Genomic DNA, 14,200 nt, shown 5'->3' on the forward strand with positions numbered 1-14,200 from the left:
GCTCAACTTGGCTCTATGAATGGGTAATAGAAAATTTACACCAGGACTGCCCTCTGCACTATTAATGGACAGAGGCAGCTCCTAAATGCTTTATCCAGCTTGTGGGTCCTTTCAAATTATCTATGCTATTATCCCAGTTTTTCTTACTAGGGGTAATATACAATTACTGACCATAGGATAGGTAAGGCCAATCTAACACCAAATGGGATCAGTTAACTCAAGCATCAAAAGGGAAAATGGCTAGGCTTTAAATGGCCTGCATAGGCAGTTAGTCTAGTAATTACCTATGAAACTATGAATAAAGCTGCATGTTAAAAAAGGAGGAGAAGAAAAATAGACAGCATAAATTTTCATCAATACCACACTTTCACAACATATAACTGGAATGGGATTTGTGCCTAGATACCACATGGCTTAGGTGGAAGCTCAGGTGGTAAACATGAGGATACAGAGTAAGCATCCCTGCAAGTAAATGTCATACAACATGCACAAGACATTAATTCTTTGGCATTTTACCAGTGTTTTGCAGAGCTTCACACAGTGTAGGATGTAGGAAATGTGTATGCAGTATGTGCTACATTAAGGCGTAGATGATAATGCAAACAGTAAAATAATATCTGAACGTGTGCTGCCATCTTGAGAAAGGTACAGTACAGTGTATGCTGTATGGACATAAGAATGGATATCATTTTCAAAAATGGTCATGCACCCATAATATTATCATCTGGAGTTTCCATCATTAATTCTGAAGAATTTAGCTCTGATCCTGGAATTGTAAGACAATTAGGGCAATTGTTGAGGAATATATACTAAGTTAGTAAGTAATGTACCTTAGAGTGTTTTGTCTCTTCAGAGGTACAGTGACCTCAGAATTAGTTTATATGTATACATGCGTGCGTGTGAATGTGTATGTGTGTGTGTGTGTGCATGTATATATAAATATATATATATATATATATATATATAAATATATAAATATATATATATATATATATATATATATATATATATATCAATACCATAAACTCAAAATTTATATTATCGAGACCAAAACATAAGAATGCTACACAGCCGAATATGTAAAATTGAAACAGCTATTATGCATGTCAAAAAGCACTCTTACGAATGCAGATCATGCTGCACTCATAAGAACAAATTCTACAGTTAAAGAGAGCATGGAAAACAAATGGAATGAAGATCGTGTCACAATGAGGATCGGGAAATATACCCTTTTCTACACTGTAGTGCAATCTTGGAGTTGTTATAGTTAATTTGCAGGGGCTGTAGGGGTGCAGGGGGCCTTGCCCCCTTGCAAAACCATGAGAAAAAATGGATTTTTGTTTTCTGTGCTATGTTTAACTGTAGAATCTGTTCTTATGAGTGCTGCGTGATCTTCATTTGTAAGAGTGCTTTTTGACATGCACAATAGCGTTTGGATTTTACAAGTTTCAGCAATGTTAAGTTTCAGTTACATAGGATTTTGTTGTTTTCATTTCAATGATATAAATTTGAGTTTGTGGTATTTCAAGGATCTGAAGGCAATTCATATATACATATAGATATCTATATATATGTACGTATGTATGTGTGTGTATGTCAAAATATCTAACATGCAAACTATCCACGAGACAAGAGACCTAAACTCAAAATATTGAAAAAGAAAACCTACTTTACGCAAGAGGACAAACCCCTCACCCCCTGTGTCCACCCACACCCCACAAAACTTACATAAACTAACAGTGAAAAAAGGACAAATTCACAACGAGAAAAAATCCTCCACTGTTGGGTACAATAAAGGCTGTCCTCCGCCATTTATATAATCTCCTCCGCGAGATTCTGATGAAGTCTCACCATAAGAGAGGAAAGCGCGCTCAATCTGTTTTGTGTGTGTTGTAATAAAAGACTTTTGGATTACTATTAACACTATCGTTCATTTCGTTCAGATTTCTATTTCAATTTGTATCAATGTTGGCGGAGGACAGCCTTTATTGTACCCAACCAACAGTGGAGGATTTTTTCTCATTGTGTATTTGGGATTGGTGCTGGATTCGCCAGTACCTTGTATTTCGTGTGGTTAAAAAGGACAAATTCCAAGTTTTCTATATTTTTAAGTTTACATATTTTGTACCAGCAGCAGCAGCTTTTAGATATTTGATCTTTAACTCAAATGAATGTCACTCATATGAGTATATATGGGTCAACTTTACATGATTGAAATTATATTTCTCCGAAATTTAAAACCACAAGACAACTATGCCAAAAAACTAATTTAATGAATGGGCAGATCACAGGGATTTTACTTCAGAAAAGGAGCCAATTGGTCAACACTACAAAATAAACAAACCAAAGCATATCAAACCAACCCAAGAGGTGGGCTTCACCCCCCCATATGGGGAGCTGCACCCCCCCCAACTAAAAATGTCAAATAAAATATGCAGGACAGCCACATTTACTACCTAATGACTACCTTGGCTGTGGAATAGTCTTCCTCTGAAAGACAAAGTGACAGCTTAATATCTTTCAAATTAAACCTGGGCAATTGGATGAGTACCTAGAGTTACTCTGTGTCTGCCCTGATTTGCCTGTCTTGTGTAACAGGGTCATAGCATGATGGTGGGTACTGTCAAGGCATAAATGGTAGTGTGACTCAAATGCCTTGTATTTCCCATGATCCCGTGTAGAACCATTGGACTTACTACATTGCAGAGTGACAAAGTTCATGGTCACAGATATACCCAGAGTGCATTTGCTTCCCCAAGCATTACATCTGCAAAAGATCCAGCCTATTGATATCAACCCCTGTCATATCAGATGTAATGGGGTTCACATATCAGCATTTATTGGTAGCCAACAAAATACATGTATCTGTTCTATAAAGGAGAAGTCGATTTTGCTGGCAGAAGAATTTGTCTGACTGCGCCAAGGAAGGGAAAGCTTCTTAACGGTGTGGCCAGACAGAGAATATATATATATAGGGAGTGTTGGTAGTTTATTTCTTAGTTTGTGAAGTAACAGTGTCTCACCCTTCCACCCCATGTTCAGGGTGGTTGAGGGGTTGCGTACCCTCTTATCCCCCCCCAGAATTTCCTGGGCCAGTCAGTGGTGGGGAGCAAGTGATACTGTATGCTGCCCATTACTTAGAGGTCTGGTGCCTATGGATGCCAGTATGGATGGGAATACTGGGAACGTGGTTGCTGATCACTAGCCAGCCTGGTGCAGTCTGGAGATGGTATTTAAATAGGGCATGTCAGGGGAGTGGAAGTAGACATTACCCAGCAGCTGCCATCTGGTGATGGTATCTGAGTATGCTGACACTTGAACATGGTAATTGCAGTTTAAGTTAAGAGTTTATGTATTAAATAAAGCTTTGGCTGCAATGGCAATATATGTTTGTGATTTTTCTTGGCACATGCTCTGACAAAAGTATAATTTTAATATTGACAACACTGATTCAAAAATGAAACATGCAATTAAATTTCTGAGTGAAATATAACAACATATCTGCATTTCTCCTGCAGCATGACATAGCTCACTCTCTCTCTATCTATGTGTGTGCGTACATATATATATATATATATATATATATATATAAAAATGCTGACACACTACTAATTGTGTCATCATATGAACTAGTATACTGTCTTCTGCTTCTCAATGTTTCTTAATTATGAATGGATGCAACCTTTACACAATGACACTTTATACCATATGCTCTAACAATTTCTTGAGTTTTCTGTGACAGCATAATACTTTAGACTAAACAATTTTGATATACATCAAGGCAGTCCATTTAAGTGTATCCATTTTTAGGAGAGAGTGAAAAATCATGCAATGATCTTCTTTAAATCTTGTAGCCAAAACATTCTTAAATGACTTTTATCATTACAAGCTCCGAGTCAGTCAGTGATTAAAGTTAGGACTTTAGATTAGAATAAATACCCTTTAATAACTTTATATGGTCATAATGAAGTAGAGGTATCAGACAAACATCTCATTGATTTGCCTTCTATGAAGCATGAATTTACTGCTATCATGTTTTGTAGGTTTTACATATATGCTGTCTGCAGTTAGTTTTTTACATGTGTTTGTAAATTACCATGCAGAAAGAACTACTTCAAAAAATGTTGTTCATAACTCAGCAACAGATCTGTTGGAGACATTTGCCAAGACTATGGCTAATTTGGTTAGCATTAAGCAACTCTTATTACCAAGATGTGTGCAAGATACATTCATTATCTTGCATTTAAGTGGTGGTAATATATTTATTTTAAAGAAAAAAATAACTATGGCTATAAGCAGTCCAGCTAATCATCCACTAGCCATAAAATGGAAGAAACAGACATCCTTCACAACCAAAAAATGCTGATTATTCTGTGTGTGCTTAACTGTTTTTATTTAACAGGTGAGCCTCCGGTTTATCGCTTTTGGAATGATAAAACGCTGCAGCATGACACATCCCAACCAAGTGAAGCAACTGCCCGCATGGTAGAGACAACAGCATATGCTTTACTAACTGCACTGAAGACAGGAAGCAAAGATTATGCCACTCCAATTGTTCGATGGCTTTCTGAACAACAACGATATGGTGGTGGCTTCTTTTCCACACAGGTACTGCTATTTTTTTTCTTTATTTTCTGCTTTAAAAATTGTATATATTTGGAAAACATTTGTTTTTTTTGTCTTTGAAAGTGCCTTTGTCTTTATAACCTAAAGAATTTTAAAGTACATTATTCAGTTTACAGTAATATATGTTACTTTTTAATCACTTTAGCTGTTTATTCATTCATTGAAGACAAATGCAAATTTATTTGGGTACACCATTTAATTTATGAAGATTCTAGATAATCATCAGAGTCTGCAAAATAAAAGAAGTATGTATCAGAGCATGAATGTTTAATTAAAGTTTACATATATTGACAGAAATAAGCTGTGTAGAGTGTTGCAACAAAGTAAGATGACAGATTCACTACAGACAAAGTAATAAAGCCTGACTCGAGTACTGGAGTAATTCTAAGTGAGTACTAGTAAGGATCTCACAAATTGCCCCCTCTTTATGTGTCTGCCCTATGTAATAACATATAAAACAGGATGCATCCTTGGTCTCCAGCTGACTGCATCTACACAAGACAGTATACCTGCTACTATCAAATGCTATGCTACGCTACTAATATTCACACCATTCCCCTTCAGAATAGGCCATCTACTCCCTTCCTTCTTTCTTGCATGATAAGGTTAGTGACTGAGCAACAGGCTACAATCCCATTACACCAGCATTGTAATCTATTGTACCTGGGTGTTTTTCATAGTTTCAAATATCCTTCAGTTCAGGGAGGAATCTGCCATGCATGCATCATGCAATAAACTTGCATAGCATGTTACAAGATTGCACTATGCAGGTGGCCAGTGCTAATACTGGAAGCTGCACTACACCTGCGATAATACGCAAGCAAGATGATAGCATTAGCAACAATATGACAGACTATATGGATCATTCCTTCACCCCACTACTGCATAAATAATTATAAGGATAGGGTCTTTGGCCATGCTAAAGCAGCAATCATATTTCAGCCAACATGCCCTGCACTGCTGCCTCATTCTGTTAAAATGTGGATAGAGGACAGTATTCTAACAGAAGAGCTACAGCACTGTATTTGGTATGCATGGCAGCATTACTGGTTTCAAGAATGGGGGTAGCTGGAAAAGAACCAATAATAAGGGCTCATTTGTATTCTTTTGATGCTGTAAATAACCTCTAAGTGGTGCATTTTACAAATAACGTATTTCCTGTTCAAAGAACCAGTAGACCATCATATTTTATATGTGATGACACACCTAATACTTGGTGACACTATAAGTAATTATTCAACAAATTAAAGGTGCTTACTTAGAAGTATTAATAATTTTTATACTATTTTAGAATACTCATATTAATGACCATATCACTATCAGTTATCACTGCATATTTTCATCTCAAAATGTGATTTTTTTCAGTTGCAGTGTAAATTAATATTTTGGGATATCATTGCAATACTAGTGACAAAATGTCATACAGTTATGATATTATGATTTTTTTTTTCAAAAACACATGAAGCAAGCAAAAGTTCACCACTTTTAAAAGAGGCTTATTACTTATTTTTCAATAACTACACTAAATGTTTAGAGTACACATCTTTACTTCAATTCATTTATCAATTTTCATAACTGTAACTGGTCACTGAGCTTTCCTCACCTACCAATACAAATCAACAATGCTCATGACTTTGTGGTCAGCTTTAAAAACATGGAAAACACATCAACTTTACAATACAATAAAACAACTTGACAAGATTTTCATACCATCCTCAAAAATTCTGATTTTTTGTATTGCATTCTAAAAACATGTCCCATGTTTTATAATATGTTATCATAGTTTACAAACTACATTTTGTTTCTCTTTCTAGTTTGTATTTCAGGGTATTCAGAGATACGTATGCAACCTTGTTTTTTAATTAATTAATTAATTAATTCCCTGGAATGCAGATCTAGCCACATTTCATGAAATTTAGTGGAAATAAAAGCATTCACTTGCTGTCAAGCACAAAGCATCTTTGAATATCATTGTCTTCTCTGACTTAAAAGGTAATTCTGCATGGCCTAATCTCAGGAGAATGTCAAAAATGTTGCTATACAGCTTCCTTTGTCTGTCTGTTATATAGTTCCCAGCTCTTTTCTTCATAATTTTCATTTATTATACTTTTAATCAAAGCATGTTAATATAACACACAGTCCATTGTTCCATTACTTTACTAATTCATTAACATCTCCTGGTATGCCTCTGTTTCAGAGCTTTTTCTCCCCTTAATTTCAAACCCCAAATCCCATTGTAATTTATATAACACTTGCTTTAAAAAACAGTAATTTCTTTCATTCCAGCATTTACAATTTACTTTTCACATGACAGATTCCAAATACTTTACTAATTCATTAACATCTCCTGGTATGCCTCTGTTTCAGAGCTCCCCCCCCCCCCCTTAATTTCATGCCCCAAATCCCATTATAATTTATATAACACTTGCTTTAAAAACCAGTCATTTCTTTCATTCCAGCATTTATAATCTACTTTTCACGTGACAGATTCCAAAGAATAACGCTAAACTGATTATGTTAATACTTCATATATTTTCTCCATTTTATAATTTAGCAATAACCCATGACTGGTTTTGGGAAAGCAGGATTTACCCACTGCTGGCAAGTGCGCAAGGTTGATGCTTGAGTGATTAAGCAAAACTAATCATGGATAAATCCAGGATTACCCACACACAGGAGTAGATTATTGCCATTATATGACATTTAAGAAAAACAAAATTATTACCATTTCTGTGCAATGTCATTGTATAAATTGAGGTGTTCCTCCACCATCTTCAGGTAGTCTGGGGCATCCAAAATGTGTAAACACAAGCTCTAAGTCTACAGTAGGGTAACTTTCAGACTTTTAGATTTTTGCAGAATGTCCAGATGTCTGTCTAATGCTGCTGGTCTGCTATTCATAAAAATTGTAGTTATTTATTTTATTTATTTATTTACTGGCAAGTCATTGAGACTAACGTACCCACATAATGACAGAAGTTGCAATTTAAGAGTTTTTAGGTATGCCATGGAGCTACTTTTAGGGTTCTCCAGACATCAAGAGTATTTTTTTATTTTTCTTGCTCCACAGAGCAATTCATTGGTGCTGAATCTTTTTTTTTTTTTTTAAATGGTTTCACATCTCCACTTAGCAGAACATGCAGAATTTACAGAATCAGTTACTGACAGCACACATAACTGGCATACTTGTAATGCTGGGTTATTAAGTTCTTTGGGGGACAGAAGAAAAAATAATGCTTATATGCTGGATTTACAACAGGCATGCTGATTGGGCCTACTAATCAGTATGCATGCTTTTGAATAATAAACCTTTATTGCCTAATATTCATTTTACAGCAACAACCTTGAACCTTATACTATTTTTCCAAATAGTTCATATTTTGGTTATATAGCAGCTTTTGCTTTGGATATTATTTGTGATATTTTGTACATATTTTATATTATATAACACCCTTTGGTTTGGATGTTATTTGGGATATTTTATAGGCACCCTAATTTTTATGAAGGTTAGGTTTAAATTTAAGCTCTGTGATACGTAGTGGGGCTTGTTTTCATTGACATCAATGTATGCATAAAGTCTTACAAAGTAAAATGTCATGGGCATTCAGAGGCCATGTAGCTGAACACCAGCATGTGTTTAAGGGGTCGTGTGTGTGTGTGTGTGTGTGTGTGTGTGTGTGTGTGTGTGTGTATATATATATATATATATATATATATGTATATATATCTCACACAGACCTTCACAATAGGAGATTTAAGGTATTACACAGTGAATACTCTAGCTTGGCTGGGTCTTTCTTGCAGTTTTTACTGGATAGTTTGTCCTAGTGACATTTTTGTCCTTTGTTTTGGATGCTTTTGGGGTATTTTGGAATAAGGAAACAGAAGGTAACAGAAAAATGTATTGTTTTCTGAAATATGTAAAATGAAAGTATGATGTAAACACATAGCTATGCTAATGAATAAAGACCTCCCTACTCTTTTTTTGATAAGTGCCTTGGCATCATTTGCATCGAGCTGTGATATCACCACCTCAGATAAATGGGATGTCAGCTTAATGCCTCATATAAAGGAAGGCACACTCAGGAGGACAGTACTCATTATGCTGCACTGCAGTGTTAGTAGTGGAAAATGAATTCAAACACCTGGTGAGGGAATAGAACCCTCAGCCTGCTGATCTTCCAGCACTAAATGTGAGTGTGCTATCTGCTGAGCCACTGACATTTTCCTTTTTCTAAGAATACATAGGTTCATAGGACGATACTAGGCTATTGGCCAGTGACCCTTATAAGCCTATCCAAGAATTTTACCCATGTTCCCCCAAAGTCAGCACCTGTTTCCCTTGTCCAGTAGGGGCACAGGTGGGATCCCAGGGATTTATTTTCTGTTTCCCATCCAGTCATCCAGGTTCCTCTTAAAGAGGGCTAGTGAGACACTCTGCTTGACATGGAGAGGGAGTCTATTCCAAAGATGGGGGAGTTTTTGAGACACAAATCTATCCTGCCAACAAGTTCTATTAATATCACAGACCAGGCCGAAGCCTTGCATGTGGGTTGTGTGAATGGAGTTTGGCTTACGGATATGCAGCAACTCCATCAAGGCTGGGTCTGAGATGGCCTTGTATGCTAGACACAGGTCACCTCTGAGCCTTCTGTAAGAGATTGAGTAGAGGAACAGGGCTTTTAGCCAATCTGTATAGGACAGGTGTTTGAGACCCTGGATGTTCCTGGTCAGGAACCTCTGTGGTCTCCCCAGCTGCTGCATGTGCTTGGCAAGGTACATGCCGAAGAGGACATTGTACTCGATAATGGGTCTGATAATGGAGGATTACAGGGATGTTATGACCTCCTTGTTCCTGGATGAAATACCCTTACTTATGAGGTGGGCCATGTAGAAAGCCTTCTGTACAACAGAGGCAATGTGGTGGTCAAAAGTCAGGTTGCTATCAACATGGGTGCCCAAGTCCCTCATGACTGACTGCATGCTTAGTATGTTGTTATTAATGTGATAAATAGTGGGGACACCATTTTCCTTATAGGGGATAATGATGCATTTCTTAGTATTCAGTTTGAGGCCATGCTTCTGGCACCAGTCATTAGTTTGGGTATGGTCCTCTTGGAGGATGTTCACATCACTAGGGGAATTTAAGATAGCACCCAGCTTGCAGTCATCTGCAAACTTGGTCAGCCACAGACCACTGGTTTTTGCTTGCACCTCAGAAAAGTATATCCCAAGCAGTAGAGGCCCCAAGACCTATCCTTGTGATACTCCCCTCATTACTGGTCTACTACTAGAGGTGGCTTCCCCTATTTTGACTGAGTGGGTTCTATCAATGAGCCAATTAGCTACCCATCTGGTAACATATGGGTTGATGTCTAGCTGGGAGACTTTATCTATTATGCCCGAGTAGGGAATAGTGTTGAAGGCTTTGGCTAGGGTAAGGTAGGCGGTGTGCACCATCTTCCCCTCGTCCATGGCTTTGGTGACTGTTTCAAACAAGTTAACCAAGTTTAACAGGCATGATCTCCCTTTGACAAAAACAAAGTATGTGGGGTCAAGTATTTGGAGTTTGCCAATATCCTTGTTTATAAGGTCCATGATAATGCATTCTAAGGCCTTGCAGATCAGGCTAGTTAGGCTGATGGGCCTATAATTGCCTGGGTCAGTGGATGCTCCACCTTTGTCTAGAGGGATGACAGTGGCTGTCCTGCATTCAGCTGGGATGAAGCCAGTAATCAGAATTTGGTTGAATAGAGTAATGGTGATGAGAGCTCATGCCTGAGTTCATGTAGGATGCAGCCAGGGATGTTGTTGGGTCCCATGGAGGCTGTATATTTTTGTCTTTGTGAGGGCATTAAAGACCTGCTCCCTGGTGATGAGTGGAGGGGGGTCAGGTGCTGGGGATGTGCTGGTTTACTGATGGGGGGCAGGGGGTTGATGTTTTCACTGAACCTGTTTGCCAGCAGGTTGGCTATATCTACGGAATTTGTGTATGTGGTGTTCTTGACCACCAATTCAGAGCAGATTTGGGTGTTACTTTGGAGATTGCAGATGTATGTGAAGAAGGGCTTGTGATTGTCCTTAGTGGATGCGGCCAATCTGGACTTTAAGTTAGCATTAGAAGATTTCACCAGTGACCTTATTTGCTTGCTTAGAGAAAGGAGAGATTGCTTCCAACTTAGCACCTGTTCCTTCTTGGTCCTGGACAGCATTTTTTTTCCTTTTGTTATAGAGTTTGTTTATTGCTGCTTTCCACCAGACAGGTTCACTCTTCCTTGAGGAAGATGATTTGGTACTGTCAGGTATTGCTGAGTCCATGCAGCTATGTACATGCTCATATAGTTTTTTGCTGTCAGCTTGGACATTAGTACTAGTACCAACTGACTGGATTGTTGCTATGAAGCTGCTTATACCTGCTCTCAGGAGATGGTAGTCAGCTTTGGAAATTTTTTTTGTTTGACCCTGGCAAAAGGGGGGGGGGGATGGCAACTTCGAAAGTGATCACTTTATGGCAGGATCAAGGAGGATGACACTGTAGGGGTGCTACAGTTGCTACTCATGTTAGTTAGTATCAGGTCCAGAATATTTCACCTGTAGTGGGAGTATCAACCAGCTTATCCAATGGATTGGCATTGACAAAGTTGAAGAATCTCTGGGTATTTGTGTTTGAGCTAGAATAGGTCTTCTACTCTATGGTTGGGTAGCTAAAGTCACCCAGGATCAGAGTAGAGGGTTGAATCTTGATGGATTCAAGTAATTCCAGATAGGTGGAGTGGGCATACTGAGTCATAGTTGGGGGTCTGTAGATAGCTAAGATTTTGAACAGGTGTTTTGTCAACAGTTAACTGCACTCAGAGTGTCTCCTGTGCATCATGCTGTTTGACCAGCCTGGAGGTGTGTACATCTTTGATAAATATTGGAACTCCTTTGGCTTTGTAGCCCCCCCCATTTGGGGTCTGAAAGTCTGGTAGGACGAGTAACCTGGTAAGGATGGGGTACTCTCTGCAACTTTGAACCAGGTTTCAGTGGCTACACAAATGTCAGCATCCTCCAGGGTGAGGAATGCTTGCAATGAGTGCAGTTTCTTGCTAAGACTCCTAGTGTTTAGCAGCATGACCTTTACATTTTGTCTAGATGAATTTTTCACTTTGGTAATTTGGTCCTTATGACTTTGCCTAAAAAAGGCACTATGGGGGAGGCAATAGCCTTTGCCAGAAGCCTGAAGCCAGGGATGAAAGATGAAGGCCATCTCTGGCAAAGCATGTCACATCCCAGGCTGTCAGGTACTGGATCCCCTTATGTATGTTGGGTTTCTGGCTGGGCCTTAGAGGCTATGAGACACAGGAGTGTGTATTATGTGTGGTGGTTGTTTTGTGTGTGTGTGTGTGTTTTTTGCCTCATAGATCTCTTTTGTTTAGATATGTTTTTGTTGACAACCTCCACATATGTAGGAGTGTGCTGTACAGGTGTGGGTGGTGTTAGAGGTGTGGTGTTTGTAGTGTTTGTGCAGACAACCTACTCAGTGCCAGATGTACTGGCTTGTGAGTGAGACAGTAAGGATTCTAGGTTCTTAATTTAATTGCATCTCTCACATATTGTGTTCCAAGGAGGTAGTAGTAGAGGGTTGTCTGTTTACATAAGGCAGTTGCCACACTGTCTCAGGATGCTTACATCAGCCAGACTAGCAGGAGAAACCATAGGAAACTGCCCGTCCATGGTTGTCAGAATCTGTGGAACAGAGGTCAAGGATAGTAGAGTGGGTACTATCTGAGGACAGTACCTATAGGTGTAAGTAGGGCTGGATAAAATCAATAAAGTAGCTGCAAGGGTGGGCCTCACTTACACAGGAGTGCTGGTAAGGAGATAAATGCAGATATCTCACAAAGGGTTAAAACAGCACAGCAGTGGTACACAACGTGCAAACCTGTGCAAATGTGGTGTTTAAAATACCACAATAATGAAAGTAAAATATTAACATTGGAATTAACCAATCAACCCTTGTCCCTGAGCTCTTAGCTAAACATCTTATGCCATACCAGTTCCAATCAGTTCACTTATTCCCAATAAGTGCAGGCAAGCCCCAGCCAACACAAGATGGCATAGCAGGAAACACAGGAGTCACACAAACAGATCTGGATACAGTAAAACCTGCAAACAGAATATGCTAAAGATATTTAAACTCTGATTAAGTTGATTTAATACAGAAGAACAGATACACACTGAACTATAATAGTAGTAAACAAGAGCAAACTGTTTTAAACAAATTAACCAATTAACTGATAAAAAAGCTCAGAACTGAGCCCTGTTCCAGTAATCTTCAATCAGATGAGTTCTAACTGCACACTCCTACCACTGGGGTACAGAGGAACCCTCTCCAACAAACGATGGCCTGGTTTAATGCTCAAGTTATACAAACAAAGCTAGATTCAGCAGGTCTGAATCTAGTCTATGTGATATCAAACAAGGTGCACTAATTTCAGGGAAAAAACAGTTCAAATAGGCAGGCACAATAAGCCTGCAACCAGCAATTCCCAGATCAGAAGGGCAGAATCTACCCTCTCCTCAAACAAGAGTGTAGACCACAAACCTTCTTAATATAAAATAACTGGCCTGAAGTCCAAGTGCTTAAACCAGAACTAATAAACTTTTAGAATATGAGACACACCAAGCCTTCAACCAGCAATTCTCACTTAGAAAGATGTAAGCTACCTCTCCTGCCACAAGAGTGTAGACCACAAACTTTCCTAATGTAAAACAACTGGCCTGAATCCCAAGTGTTTAAACCAAAAGGCTTAGAATAACAGCTGCAATTTAATAAGGCTTCTAACAAGCAGTAATAAATGCAGCAGAATAAATGCAACTGAATACTTTTAAGACCAAGCAGCAAAAGCAAAATAAAGTAATAAAGTAGGAATAAACATAGATACAGTAAAAGCAGCTGAATAAAGTGCATTTTTAGGGAAAGTTGGAAAGGAGGAAACAGAAGATAATTCAAGGCTGGGAAGCTAAGGGGTGGGCTATTCCAAATTATATCGCTGTACTCAGTACAATGAACTGATGAGATGGGACTGGGAGGAGTGTCCAAAGTGAGAGTAATAGTAGGGGTGGGCAACTCAAAAGCCACTAAATTTAAGAGCAGAACAAGAATGGGATGGGAGGGAGGAAATAATGCAGCCAGAGATCAACAATATTAACAGCAAGCAGGCCAAACAAACACTTCAGCTAAATAAAGATATTTCTAAATAAAAGAGCATTGCTGTTTCTCAACTCCTCCCACTAATTAACTGATGTTATTCACTGTTTGCAAAGGAATTCTTTGCTAACTTTTTTAACTGAATCTAACCAAGAACTCTTAAAACTCCAACAGAATGGAAAACTTCTAACAAAACAATGTAATACTAGAATAAGATACAAAATACAAGTGCTCAAACCTTAAATACAAAGCTTCAGTTCAAAATAAAATGCAGCCAGAGATCAACAATATTCATAAAATTCTTAGCTGTGCTGTTATGACATCTGAGCTTAAACAAGCACTTATATGGCTCTAAAGCAGGGTTTACAGAAGTATTAAATG

At 38.3% G+C, this 14,200-nt stretch overlaps 1 protein-coding gene across 1 annotated transcript in view; it reads left to right on the forward strand.

The window, feature by feature from the left end:
- Positions 1-14,200, forward strand: part of C5 (complement C5) — a 1,726,304-nt gene that overhangs the window by 1,200,685 nt on the left and 511,419 nt on the right. Inside the window, exon 29 of the mRNA XM_044057986.1 lies at positions 4,403-4,608. Within this exon, the coding sequence (XP_043913921.1) occupies positions 4,403-4,608 (206 nt within the window). The remainder of the gene's footprint in view (positions 1-4,402; positions 4,609-14,200) is intronic.

This window comes from Protopterus annectens, chromosome 16.part0, assembly GCF_019279795.1.
Source record: "Protopterus annectens isolate FY-2018-M chromosome 16.part0, PAN1.0, whole genome shotgun sequence".
Taxonomy (NCBI): domain Eukaryota; kingdom Metazoa; phylum Chordata; order Ceratodontiformes; family Protopteridae; genus Protopterus; species Protopterus annectens.